Source organism: Lytechinus variegatus, chromosome 3, assembly GCF_018143015.1.
Source record: "Lytechinus variegatus isolate NC3 chromosome 3, Lvar_3.0, whole genome shotgun sequence".
Taxonomy (NCBI): Eukaryota; Metazoa; Echinodermata; class Echinoidea; order Temnopleuroida; family Toxopneustidae; genus Lytechinus; species Lytechinus variegatus.
Window position 1 is genome coordinate 24,599,603 of NC_054742.1, and position 14,690 is coordinate 24,614,292.

General features: G+C 34.4%; 1 protein-coding gene across 1 annotated transcript in view; it reads right to left on the reverse strand.

Annotated features, from left to right (window-relative positions):
- LOC121410583 (receptor-type tyrosine-protein phosphatase delta-like) overlaps positions 1-14,690 on the reverse strand; it is an 86,581-nt gene that overhangs the window by 56,744 nt on the left and 15,147 nt on the right. Inside the window, exons 6-8 of the mRNA XM_041602763.1 lie at positions 14,120-14,286; positions 11,210-11,330; positions 316-501 (exon numbers count right to left, since the gene is read on the reverse strand). Coding sequence (XP_041458697.1) covers positions 316-501; positions 11,210-11,330; positions 14,120-14,286 — 474 coding nt within the window. The remainder of the gene's footprint in view (positions 1-315; positions 502-11,209; positions 11,331-14,119; positions 14,287-14,690) is intronic.

Below are 14,690 nucleotides of genomic sequence, written 5' to 3' on the forward strand. Positions count from 1 at the left end.
GTCATTTTAACATATTCCTACCAGGAACGTGTACCTCACTCCGATTGCATAGAAATGGAAATGTACTATAATGTCTTGCCTAGGTGGAGACATGTATTGTGGCGAGACTTGAACCATAGTTGATTTCATTTGATTTTATGGTTCATAGTCCAGAGATTTATCTATGAGATTTATCTAGAAGTGTTTATCCAACTGACAAGTTGTCAGATCTGACAACTTTCCTTGATTTTGATTGGTTACGAAGCACTAATACTATGGAAACTGTCAGTTTAAACTTATATATCAAAGTGACAATGCTAATTTCAGTGACCTTACCTAGCCCGGTGAAAAGATGATGCTGTTTGTTTGTACTGAACCGACTCCAGAAAACTGAATCTTTTCTCTTGATGTAGGCATAGTAGAAGAGGATCTTGCCATTCTGAAGGTTTGGTTTGTTCCAGAAGACTTGAAGACTCCTAGGATTCTTACCCACCTGAATAACACCATGGGGTGCTCCTGGAACTGTGATGAATAAAAAAATGGAAAATAATTCCAAACCTTGATCTTTTCATTCATCTTTTATTTTCAATGAAGGTTGTATGAAAAGTAATAATCATGCAGACCTATAACTTAAAAAAGAGAGCCATAAGGGTTAGCCATAAATGTTTACTCTGATGAATTTCAAGGAAAATTATTCAAATATATAGATATAGAAGTATTGTTGAAGCAACATTTGAAGGAAATCTTTGATGGGTGTTTTGATTTCTAGACAGGGTTGTTTCTTCCAACGATAAACAGCAGGTTATAAGTAGAGGGGGTTTGATATTAAAACAAACTGCAAGTCTATCATAAAATTTACACATTGAATCAACACTAATAGTGATCTTTCCATTACCCAAGAGTCATATCCTGAAAATCCCTTGAAAACATAGCTTGTATCTGTAAGGTCTTTGCCATTCTATCAATTATCCATCAGATAGGATCTATCACTGTAGGTTACCTATAAACTACCCACAATTACAAACTTTCAAACAACTCTAAAGTATTGATGAATGCAAAGCATCATTCAATGTGAGTTTGAAATATCACAAGTAAACAGATACTGAATGTCACACAAAGAATGAGACAGACAGTTTACTACAGTAGGGGAAGGCGGGGTAAGTTGTGACAGTTTTTGCTTTTTGCATGTTAGAATTGATATGATTAATAATCTTGTCGAAATAAGTACCTTGCCTTGAAATTTAATTCTTCTGAAATATTTTCCACCTATATATAACTTTCTATCCCCACACTGAAAGTCATCGTGACCTTTGAAAAAAACTATGTCAAATGGCTCAACTTGCCCCATATATGGGGTAAGTTTGAGCCACCTTCTGGGGTAAGTTGAGCCACAAAAACTATGTACAAAATGTATGAGGGGAGAACCAGCATGTCAATTTTTTGTTTTAAGTCTTTTCACTTGCTAATTCTCTATAAATACTAACATCCTTTAAAAGGAAAAGAGCAGTCATGTAAATTTGCTCCTTTCAGCCAGCATTTCAATTGATTTTTATGGTTTGTTTGTTTTTTAAGATACATTACCATAGGAATTACCATGGCTCAACTTGCCCCATGCTGTTTGGCTCAACTTACCCCAGTCCGAACTTAGTGCGATAATTTAGTATCCACACATTTATTATGCATCCATCCTATAAAAGACTATGACAAGAATGAAGATCCATACCTGGACTAATAATGTTGTTATCATGTCTATTATATTTAAAGACGTGTGTGATTATAAAGCACTTATCTATTTCACACTCTTTTTTACTTTTTTGGCTGAATTTCATATTTTTCCCTCTAAAAAACTTCTTTTTGTTTCAAAGTTGAAAACAATGTGGTGGGGTTAGGGGTTATGCTATGGGTCATCAATACATGACACCACCACAATGTCTGACTCATTCATTATTGGCCTGGGGCTGGTGGCTCAACTTGCCCCTATGCTCAACTTACCCCGCCTTCCCCTACATATTTTAAACAAAATGCAAACATTTTGGAAAAGCTCTCAATCATCCCTCTACAATGATTTGAATACTGCCATCTGTTGTTCATATCATGTCAGTGAACAATATATTTGTGCTCATGACATCCCATACAATGTCTACAAGCACTTTCTACGACATGACATACAAATAAACAGTAGATGGAGATATTAGTTTATATGCATAGCTTTCAATCAATAGAAACACCAAGAGAAATCAAAGGGTGCGTTTACACGCCAGTTTTTTACCCGACAGTCATGATTCAAATCATGATTGCATTTAGTCTAAAGTGAAAATAAATGTCTTTCAAATCATAAACATGAAACACGTAAAAAAAAGGGAGCTTGGAATTATGGAAAGACGTTTATGTAGAACCACGAACGAAAAGGGTGTAATAAACGCAATTTTGATTTGAATCATGATTCTATGACGTCACTGTGTCTGGCTACTTTTGGTTTGACTCTTGCCAAGCTCAAGGCGCGCTATCCTCAGTGTATGTACATATGTGCTATGCATGCATTTTTTATCATGTTCAAGTACTGTGTTGATCATCACATCATCCACAGCTTTTCATTTTTGTCATGTCTTCAACTTCAAGTTCTAGTAAATGAACTAACTAGAAAGAAAATGATCTCAGTTGTTGTTAACAGTTTCAATAAACCGACAGGATTAACAGAAGTAAACAAAATGAGGTATAATAGACTGAATTCTGGAAGCAAAAGATTTATTTTTCAAGAGCCGAAACACATGCGAAAAGGTTGACCTACACTTCCTCTGTCACACTGCACACTGGACTGGCCAGAATCCAAGAAGAAACAGCATTGGAATGAAGGTCGTCTAAATGCTGATTCTATGGTATTGTAATTCATGTTTGTGTTCTGAATCATGATTCAAATCATGATTCTGGCTTGAGGTCGCATAAACACAGCCAAAGTCAAATTGAAATATATAATTTTCATAACAACTTGTGTAACAATATTCCATTCCTGGAAAATACAATATGACAAAATAACATTATTTCATTGCATTTTTAATTGGAATATTAGGTACTTATATTTTTTAGTTATGATAAATCCCCAAAGTGCATGTCACTATTCCATTTCACTATTAAATCATATTAATACATGTCCCAGAACAGTTGTACTGTGAAGAATATAAACTAAATGTGTATTTTATTGGATAAATTTACAGATTTTACATCAAAATCTAATTCAATTGGGTGCCCAATGAAAATTAAATATCTGTGTATTGTTGTCTTGTTTATATAAAAGTCCTTCTCAAGCATGGAATGGCCTGAAGATTTCAGGAAATGATCTTTGTTAGTAGATTTCTTCTATTCAATAACTAGGTTAAGTAAACGCTGAAACAGCCATTTCAAATTGAAATAAAAACATTACTGATAGAGGGTGCTATATGTATATTTATATCTTAACTGCCAGAATAATGCCATATTTAAGTTCTAATGGGTAAAAAATGCATTAAATGATTACTACACTTTAATAATATTATAATGTTCGATGAAACTTGAATGTAGTTAACACTACTGACACTTTAATAACGAAGCTTTTGACAGGCTTTAACACAAAAGGTATCATTTAAATTGGATTTGATGTTTCAGAAAAGCATAGAAATAAAAGGACAAGAATATAATAAAATTGAAGGTCAAAATATGATTATTTCAGAATATGCATGTGTCACAAGTCATATAAAAGATTTATATGAGAGTAATATAGAAAGATGTGTTTCCTCTTCACAACAACATAGGCCTAAATGTTTTGAGTCTAATTTATGTAACTTTCTTGAAATAGTTAAATAAAAACAATAAAATAATATTTACAAATAAGTGAGATTTTACATTATCAACAAAGTGGAGGCTGTTAATACAAATTTATCTGCTTCAAACAAATCTTAAGCCACCCCCATCCCTCACTTCCATCTTCACAAATAATTCAAACTTATATTATATTCATCTAAATTTGAGTTATCTAAATAAAAAGATCTAAAGTATTTGAACTTCTAAATGTGTGTTTCTTTTTACTTTCGAATGGCCAGTGAGAGTGCTTTTTGATTTACCCACAAGTAAATTCTGAGAGAAGAGGCAGATGTAAATAGGGGCATGAGCAGTGTGTTGAGAGAAGAACCCCCCATCAGTCAGTATGCAAACAGCTGTGTGTTGTTGCACACCCCAAAACGAGTGACGTTGAATGACTGCTGAAAAACAGGCTGATTGCCATTATATCAATCCCTTCCTGTTGATCTATGAATCCTTTTACTTGCATGAAATTGTACATATCCATAAATTAATTATTAAAGGGAGATAGTCATATCATTTTCTCCATGTGAATAAAATTGTTTCAATGCAATTATGAAATTAAAAAAAAACACAATCACAAGTCTTTTGTGTGACAATTGATGATTATTGAATTATTGATGGACAGATGAAAAAAATATAAAAAGGTTTTTCTTCCAAGAATATCATTTAGGAAAAAACGATCTCCAAAAATATATGCTGCTTATAGCTGAAAATTAATCACAGCACTTGAGGATTATACACAGATGATAAACGAATGCTCAGAAATGGATGTTATTATATTGGCCATTTAATCCTGGGGCCTAACAATGTTATCAAGTCATGTGCATGATTTCTTAGTTCAAATATCTAATCTCTATCCCATTATTCTTTTTAATCAAACCCATATTCACAAAAGTGAACATGCAAAATCATATCCTAGTTAAATCAGTAATTTAGCTATGGGTTTCTACATGGTACAACTCCATCTTTATTTGTTACATTCCTAACCTTTCTCTTGAATTTTGTGCATTAATGTCTAATAAAACATTTATAATTCTCCAATTGTTTTTCTTTGAGTACCAAATATGCTAATAAATCAAACCATCTAACATAAGGGATTGATTTGACAACCCATGTCAAAATCACGTAACTGAACCATAGTTTGAAACTAGTCCACCTTCACAGATACAAATAAAAGACTCAATCATCATAGAATTGCTATTACTGTAGAAGTTGAAATTTTCACAGATTTCGCGGCAAGATCGGCGAGCGCGAATTTGTTCCAATGCGATCAATTTTTTTTTTACAGTCGCAGATTGGTATTTGAATTATGATTTTGCTTGAAATTCAAGTTGTTTTTGTTGTGTGATTGGTGAGTAATTTAGATCTGTTAAGTTTTTAAGAAGACGTCTTGTCGATCGCCCAGGTTTGTTAATTAATCCCATGCACTTTGAAAAGCCGTAATTCCCTGGTCCTTATCCGGTGCTCTGCCGTCAATACCAGGCAAACAGCGCCTCCATTTTGCCTACCCCTATGTCGCCCCCCCAAAGAAAAGTTGCACTAATTGTCAAAAAAGCTCATGATTGGATCAAAACAACTCTGAATTATGCTGCTTTAGAGCTAGAATTATGATCAGAAAGTACAATTTCGTTGCTGAAATGTTAATTGAAACCATTCACAGAGATGGGGAAGAAGGAATTGACTTTGTGATTACGGAGTGCACAGCGCGAATTCAAGAACCCGCAAATACGTTATGAAGCTGCCAAGCACAAAAAATTAATCCCGCGAAAATAACAGCGTTACAGTACATGATGATCTTTACCTATTAGTGAATCTGTACTCTTTGTGATTTCCATTTCGCACTGACACTACATGAACCAAGATACTATTTCTCTTTTATGTTATCTTAATGTGCATCTTCCTTCAAGATCCACACAGGGTAAACGAGGAGGAAAGACAGCTTACAAGATGTCTTTACTTTAAGCTACCCATTGCTAATCCAAGCCTACATGTATCCCCCTTCCTAGACAGGAGGCCTGGGGATAACACAGAGGACCAGTATAGAGTAACACTGAGAATATAATACACATGGTCTTCCAGGAGATAATATTAAGACCATACCCTCAAAGATGGAATGTCTGTGATAGCGCAAAGAATTAGCGTTGTCCCAGATTCCCCCACGATTGATTGAATTTCAAACATAATCATGTCGGAGTAAACAAGACATTTCCTCTTGACTGGGACCGAGAATGGGAGCCCTGCTGGATGGCGAGGCTTATAAGTAGGGTTACATCATCCATCTTCGTCTGTCTTGTATCCTGTGACTTGATCTCTACGTTGGAAGGATACTGGCCTGCCGTCTCTGTCTACACGCAGCAAGAGACACGTTTCCAATCACGTTTTACATTGATCACTTCCTTCCAGTGTGAAAGAAACTTTTACGGATGCATGAAAATTGTTGATCACCATTTAATTCATTATGTCTGCTGTTAATTACCATAAAAAGCATCAACATGGATGGATATAAACAGAGAATTAGTGAAGACAGAACAATGATTGTTTGCATCAATCCAGGATAAATGCTGCAGGCAAATTTCATGTACATGTGATAAATCAGTGTCATACCAGTTTTGTAACAGGCTTTAATATACCGTATGAGAGAGCCTCTCTCATTAACAACAAACATCTGATCATACATGGTTGTAATAATGCAAGGAATTTTGTTATTTTAATCAACTAAATCATATTATGACTAAAAGGAATTCATTTCCACTGTAAAGCAATGTCCCCAAATTAATAATGCAAATTTTAATTTCTGTACATAGTTGAAAGTTCTGAATAAAGGCAGAATGTTTAGCAGAATATTTCACAGAATGCATGTGAAATATGAATGCATAGGACAAGATCATAAAAGCAATGTACAAAAGTTACTTTTTCCAACGTGATCAGAATCTCTTCTACTTACAGGTATTTCTGTTGATAAATGTCAGGTATAAAAAAGAACAATGCAATGAGTCACTTCTAAAATAGGCATTCCTTTTCTGGCAGCCAACTGTTCTGCCGTGTGTTGTAATGGGAAAATCCCATTAAAACCCATCTGGGCCATCCATATTACACAAAGGTAAATGATTGATGCAAGGCTGAATCTTGCAACTGATTGTATTGATTATTATATGCACTTAATTGTAGATATTGATTGTACAAATTGATCACTAATATTTGTGTTACAGGGACCAAGATTTTTCAGCCTTTGAAAGTTCCAGTTGACCACTATTACACCCCAAGAATTGAATTTAACTTTTTTCAATAATAATTTGTTTATCTTGCCATTTGGAAAAAAAATTGTGATAACTAAAGAATAACGAAATTGACAAGTACAAAATGACCAATACAATTATTGCTCTTAGGCAAGCCCAAAGGAAATACAATCTGCTTTATTTTTTTATCAAAGTCAAATTGGCATATAAAGTGTTAATCATTATTATACAGTGCGTATCAAAAAAAAGTTTACACTTTGAAAAAATCCTGTAAAATTATACATTTGTAATATTCTGAAGATTTTTCCACATCTTAACATTAGTACAGATCTATTAAATCAAATGACGATATAAATGTCGAAAAATATTTCCGCTTGAGTGAGCACCACTTACTTTTGAAAAGTTAGTGAAAAATGATTTGCGCAGAACTTTGAAATAGTTATGCGAATAAAAGTAGAACTTAAACATGAAGAAAAAGTGAAATTTAGCTAGTAAAATTGATTTAAAGATATCTTGTAACCTTTTTGACTTGTTTCCTTGCCCACAAACACTTCAAAGTGTGCGTTGCGCCCCACCCCACTCCCCCACACACCGAGGCCATCGTGGCGATATTTTCTTTAAAATGAGCTGTGATTTACATGGAATGGCTTGGGCTTTATTTTCATTTTGTTAATCAGTATCGAGCTTGGAAAATGTGTGGAGAAATAAGTATTAAATGAAACGTAAACCCACTTTCAATGATAAAAACTTCGTGAAAAAATGCTGGAGATGTCTGATATAAACTTTTGTTCAGATCCATTTGTCACTAAAATGGTAAAGGTTGTGCTTACTAGGTGTTGAAATTTCAATTTGGGTGACAAAATTGTTAAAGAATGCTTGAATGTGTCCGTTTAATTTCAATTGACTAAAATTGCAAGAGAAATGTATGAGAAATGTTTCGCAGGGCAAGTTTGATTTCGCCCTTCCCCCTTGACACAGCGTGAAAATGAGCATTTCTGCGAGCTTTACAAAAATGGACAGCGCTCACTCAAGTGTAACATTCTGACAAAACTTTTACTTTCATTGGATAGATGAGACCCAAACCCAAAATTATATGTGAAAAATTTACCCACATGTTGTATATTTTTTAATTCCCAGGGCTTTTTCAAAGTGTAAACTTTTTTTTGATACGCACTGTAGTTTGAAAGAATAAACATCCTCACCCTCCCAAAAGCAGAAACTCTTGAATTTTCATTTCTCCCCACTCCCATTCTCTTAATATTTGATCCCTGAAGTAAAAAAAATCACCCCCCCCCCCCCTCTCAAGTATTAGATCACTCTTCTGAAATAAAGTCACTGATCAAAATGTTGTTATTCAGAATCTACCCTTTTCTCCCCCATCTACCACATCCAGAATCCTTGATCCACCCATGATATCTTATCATGGCTTTTGAAAGACTACAAGTTTTGATCAGCAAAACCCTGAGTGGGTCATACTGTATTTCCTCTCCAGCAGTGTGCCTGAATAAGTCTAGCTGCAGGTAAATAGGATTTGGCATAATTTATCCCCACCAGTATCAAGGCTATCGCTTGGCATCAAGACTCAAATGAGATTAAGCCAACACCTGAAAAGGGCTCCCTCTGGCTGATATCTGTGGCTACTAGTCTTCAGAAAACAAACCCTTTATTCCTTTATGGACAGGTATTGCTACTTTCAAACTGCTGTATATTGTTAAAGCCATGACAGCTCTTACTAGTTTAAGTATATTTTCTATCGAATGTATACCAAAGAGGTTTGTTGCTGTGCTTGTGACATGAAGTGTCCTGGAATAATATTAATACCATTTAAAATTTCATTATAATTTCCAATAATTCCATTAAATATGTACACTATAGCTAAAACCTAAACATGTGTATATATGGGTATTGCAGTCTGAAATTGGAGATTTTCTGCACACAACTATCATCTTGCCTTGCCACTTCAGACATCATGTTTGACACTGGTTTACTTTAATAATTCACTGGGTCATAACTAATCATTCATCTACATACAAGCTTCAGTGTGACAGATCCTCTTCCTTCTAGAGTCTTTAGGTCAAAGTTCAATCTAATTGTTGGAGTCATCTTGAAATTTCATTGACCTTTTAAAGAAATATCAAACCCATATTCTACTGTATTTGTATTTAGAAGAAAGGAAACTGCAATTTCCTATCCAAACAGTGCCTATGCATCCCAATTCTTTCATCAATTCTACAAATTATAGCTCTAACAGAACTGAACATTCCCTTTAATCTAGACCTAATTCTCAACATACTTTAATCTATATTGAGGTAATTAGACTTCTTTACTAGGTACACCAATCTGGAGGTAGAAAAAGAAAAGAGAATCTATATTCAGAGAGTTACAATCCAGCTGACATTGGGAAGGTAAGTCAAGATTGGTTGAAAACATATTCATCATATGTCACTGAATGATTAGCAAAGTTATTGAGGATTAGGAATTTAAAATTACAAATGGGTAAATAGGTACAGGCCCTATACCTAATTCAGGATGAAAAATAAAAATAAGTTGATTTTTTTATGGACCAATCTAAACATTAATCTCATTTTCAAAGAGTACATCCTCAAACATTTTCTGTTTTCTGAAATAAATGAACCTACTTATTGGGCTATGGGTATCTTTTCCTTGCCAAATACTAACAATATGGTGCATAACAAAGCACGCATTATTTGATACATCTTGTCATATGATAGAAGAGTTGAGATTATTATAACGAAATGCAAAGCTATATAGGAATGAATAAGTGTGACACACAGTTCTAATAAACAGACATAGACATTTTCTAAAGAGGTGAATGTATCAAACTTAGTAGAGAATAATCAGGAGTGCATTTGGGAGGGTATAAAATCAAGCTAATTTGACCTGGGGGGTGTTCACAAAGATTCAAGTATGACCTAGAGTCGCACTTAAATACCAAGTTGCATATAAGGTATGAAAGGCTTGACCGCATTGGTCAGATCACGTCATGAGGACGCGCACTAATGCGTATCTATCAATAAGATCCCGCGTTGCGTATCATGCACGCGTCGGCATTTAAAAGCGACCTAAGTCATACTTAAATCTTTGTGAAACACCCCCCTGGACAGATAAGGGGTGACTGTAAGGGTGATAGTTTGTACTATACACTAGTTTAGAACATGTTTCCACTATTGCAGGGTACAGAGGCCTTCATTGAGACAGATGCTATATTTAACTTGCTACAGAAAGGTTTGAATTATATTCTGGAGAGGCGTAGGATTAATCTTATGAGATCAGACGTGGCTGAATGCCAGGGACCCTGTAGCTTTTTCTCTTGGTCTTCTTCACCATAGCAATCAAAATCAAAGATATTATAGTATTCTCTTCAAGGCAATGATGTAGCTTGTCATACAATTAGATCAACTTTGCATACAAAGCATTAATCATGAAAAAAAGTTTGCAAAAAGCCATGCTATGCATGCCTCATGGCTAGTTACCAACACTTTAACAACCCTGTCTGTCCATCTCTGAGACCATGTATATTGAATTTCTCTGTGATTCAATGGACAAAAATCTGATGAAATCAAACTTGTACTAAAGGCCACCAGACTTTTAAATTTTTTTCAGGTCAAATTTGACATACTTAAAGTTTCCTGATAAATTTTCTCTTTCCAGCTAAATCTTGATCTTATCAGGTTTTCTGGTTTCCAGATTCCCAAAGAATGAAATTTTTTTTTTATCTTCCTGTCTTGATATTCATCCTGATTCTATATTTTTAGCAAATTATAGCCATGCCAAAAAAAATATATATTTCACTAAAAATACACACTAGTTGCTCAGTAGATTATATGGTTATTAGGCAAATTGTTGTTGATGAAATAAGATCCCAGGGGGGTGTTTCGTAAAGATTTAATAATGAATTAAGAGTCTCACTTATATGCCAAGTTGCATGCGGTATAAAAGGCATGACCGCATTGGTCAGATCATGCCAAGAGGATGCATACTACTGCTTATTAGTCAATAAGATTGTGCATTGCTTATCATTTATGTGTTGGCACTTAAGTGCAACTATAAGTCATGCTTAAATCTTTGTGAAACACCCCTAGGACAACAATTCCAAAGGAGACAGTTATATTAGACCAAGTGACTGTTAGTGATCTTACCTGATTCATCCGTTGTAGTATTGACTGTAGGACTGAATGGACTGCTTTCATTGGCACTATTCACAACAGCAATAGTCACAACATACTGTGTGTAGGGTTTTCTATTTGTTATCACTGTGCTCTGTTAAGGATGATGGAAAAAACAAATTTCATAGATTGAACTTAACACCCTTCATCAGAATCGAAGTATACATGATAGAATCACTTCAAAATTGAGTTGTTAAAAACCATCAATTAAAAAAAAATCAAATGTGCTGTCCCTTAATATAGCCCACTTTCCAACTTTCTTTAAGCAATTATAAACCAAAATTTACATATCAGCAACATGTACAATAAGATTTAATTTGGAATTCCTTGCCTCCTGAAATTCAAATCACACAATTCAATTCACTTTTTAAAAAATGATTGAAAAGATTCTTCCTCTCCAACCTAAATAATGGTTAAACAGGTTTTTTTCACTTGGCATTTTAGAGGGCCGGAGTGTGGCGTCGCAACAGTATTTTTTTTTCTTAATCCTCTCAGACCAGTTGCTTGCATGTTTCTTACTTGTTTTTTCTTAATGGTTCCCTTAGTGACCAGCTGGCATGTCGTCAGTGTTTTGGTTTGAAAGAAAGTTAGTTTGGTTTGACGACATGCCCGCTGATCATCACAATCAAACGTTTTAATACATGTATCCAACTCTGTGTATGATAATTAATTTTAATGTTACCATTGTGGCGACTCATTCCAGTACTCTGTTCTATTTTTGTGAATTATTTCCTATAATCATTCTTCTGTTTTATTCTTGGTTTCCCTTTTTTTCAAGCCTTTGAAGCTTTGGGGGATACCTTTTTCTTTCATTATTTTGTTTAAAATCTCATCTCAATGTTTCATGATTATATTTGTATATTTATGTTCAAATAATGTATGATATTTGTATGTTTTCACATGCAAATATATTATTGAAAGAAATAAATGAGAGTATTTTCACTCTCCCTCAAAAAAAAAACAAAAGTAAAAGAAGATAATTGAAAATTAATAATTTGATTTCTTTTCTGCATTAAAATCTATGTAATCTAATTTTTTTCCCTCTAAATTTCCCTTATGAGATTATTTTTAGTCTCCTTTCACCTTTCCTTTTGCAATGTTTTACGCCCTAAATGTCATGATTTCTTGTACATTTTATTTTCACACTTTTCACTCTGTGGAGCTTTTATTTTTCTGATATGACCTTCAAGTCTTCAATTTTTCTCAGTCTTCAAAAACAGGTTCAATCCCATTTGATTTCATATAAACAAGTCCCTGGGATTCAATCTCTTACACAAAAAAGCTATTACCATTTACCATCGACCCAGTACAAGACATTGCAATTGCTTTCATATCAGTCTTAAGTCTATCTATTGCATTTCACGGGAAACACATATTCATAAAATTCACTTCATGATAAATAAAATGTTAATTGCTAAAAAATATATAAGAGATGGTCATGATATGTCTTCCAATATCACTTCATGAAAATCCACTACTCTCATAATGAGGCTGTACTTATATCATAAGAAAGTGAATTATTTCACAGAACTGGGTTGATCAAACACTGTATTTTGAATAATTAAGAACATGTCAAGTGTCATTCAAACAAAATGAAGCATATCAAAGATATTGTAACACTGGCATTCAACTCTTTAGTAGATTATAAATGTACAGAGCTTCATATTTCTCTTTTTTTTTCATTTATTTACCATATTTTGTTGTACTAAATCTTGAGATGTTTTTCATCAGGTATCCTAAAGTTTTGGCAGAATGCTCAGAACTGCCTTACCCTTTACTCTCAACCTGCTTCTGATCCTACTCTCCACAACCCAACCCCTCATCATTTTGGCATTCTAATTACCTTAGACCTGAACTTGGGCTGGAGGAAGGAGGTTTGTCAACAGCCAATGAAATATTTAAAAAGAAGCAGAGCGTAGGAGAATCACTGTGCTAAAGAAGGGAAGTCTTGAATGAAAACTTAACCTAAAATAGATCCAGGATGTGAGGATGTTTGAAGCCAATGAACCCTTTGGTTACAGCTTAGATAGCTACCATACAATTAAACTTACTTGACATTTTTTCCATTCAATCTATTATACAGTTCTTACATGAATGCCACAATCATGATTTGCTATCAATATGCAATTAGAATCATAAATCAACTGAAATCCTTCTTGTATCTTTTGATGTGAAAATATTTGATTCCATAGATCAAGAAAATTGTTCATTTATATTTATCTAAAAGGCAATGACAACTATGCTCTGTATTCTACAAATATGTATTACTTATACTCTATCATATACATCCATTGTTTCTATATATGGAAAGAAATTATGGGAGAACTTTAGAAGTAAATCCTACTGCTGGATAAGAGAGTTAAATGTGACTTTACTGACAAATATGCCTCACCCAAATTGCATCCTTAAGAAAAAAATCAGATTTCTATTTTACTCTCATTATTTAAATCCCTAAAAAAATGTATGCTCTGATATGAAGTGATAGCAAACTAGGCAGCATCAGAGAAAGGTATTTTCTAAGCAAATTCAGTCTCAGCATGAACTGAATCTGAATGTCCCCTTTAGCATTTCCATACTCTCATCCATCATTCCACTTTCAAAGGTGCCCCCTGGTTTCCTCTTCACTTCAAATCTTTGAACTGTCACTTGTCTAAAAAGCCATCAAAAGAATGACTGCTAAATACCATATTACCATATACGTGACCTTACCTGAGCCCTTTTCCACTAGGACTTGTAATTGATTGACCAAATCTATGTTGTATTCTAATAATTTGACAATTTTACAACAATTTTGACAATTTCATCATACAGGAGCGATCCCACGTTTGAACCAGTGTAAACTTTCCCCCTGACCATACATTCATGTCCTGACCAGATACTCACCAAGGTGGAAGGGCCAAGTTTGATGATCTGACTTCCAGGTGATATCATGAGCTTGTAGTTCTGAAGGACACCATTGAGACTGCTTGGAGGGGGTGGTAGCCAGGAGACAGCAATGGTAGTAGGTCCCCTAGTTGATACAGTCACATTACTAGGTGGCAAGGACGGTTCTAGAACAGAACAAGAGTATATCAGTGAAAGTACCACTCCCTATCAAGGATTTACAGTAATGGTAAACATCACAGTCTATTGAGAGAGATAGTTCTTATGCACAAATAAACCATCACAGTTGCAAACAGTTGGGGAACAAATTAGTATTATGTATCTCCCAAACTAGTATTTATCCTCAATCAGCACTATTTTTTATTTGTTTACTGTCATTCTGCTGTCATACTGCTGTTATACGTTATCACCAGCTATCAAAACTCCTGGGAATGTTTACGACAAACCTCAGCACAACATACCAGTCAATCCATCTTTAACTTGCGTGTTGTATTGCGTGATATAGAGCATACATGAGCTGTCTTCTGAGCATGTTTCAGTACGTGTTTATATACCATTTACATAAAAGATA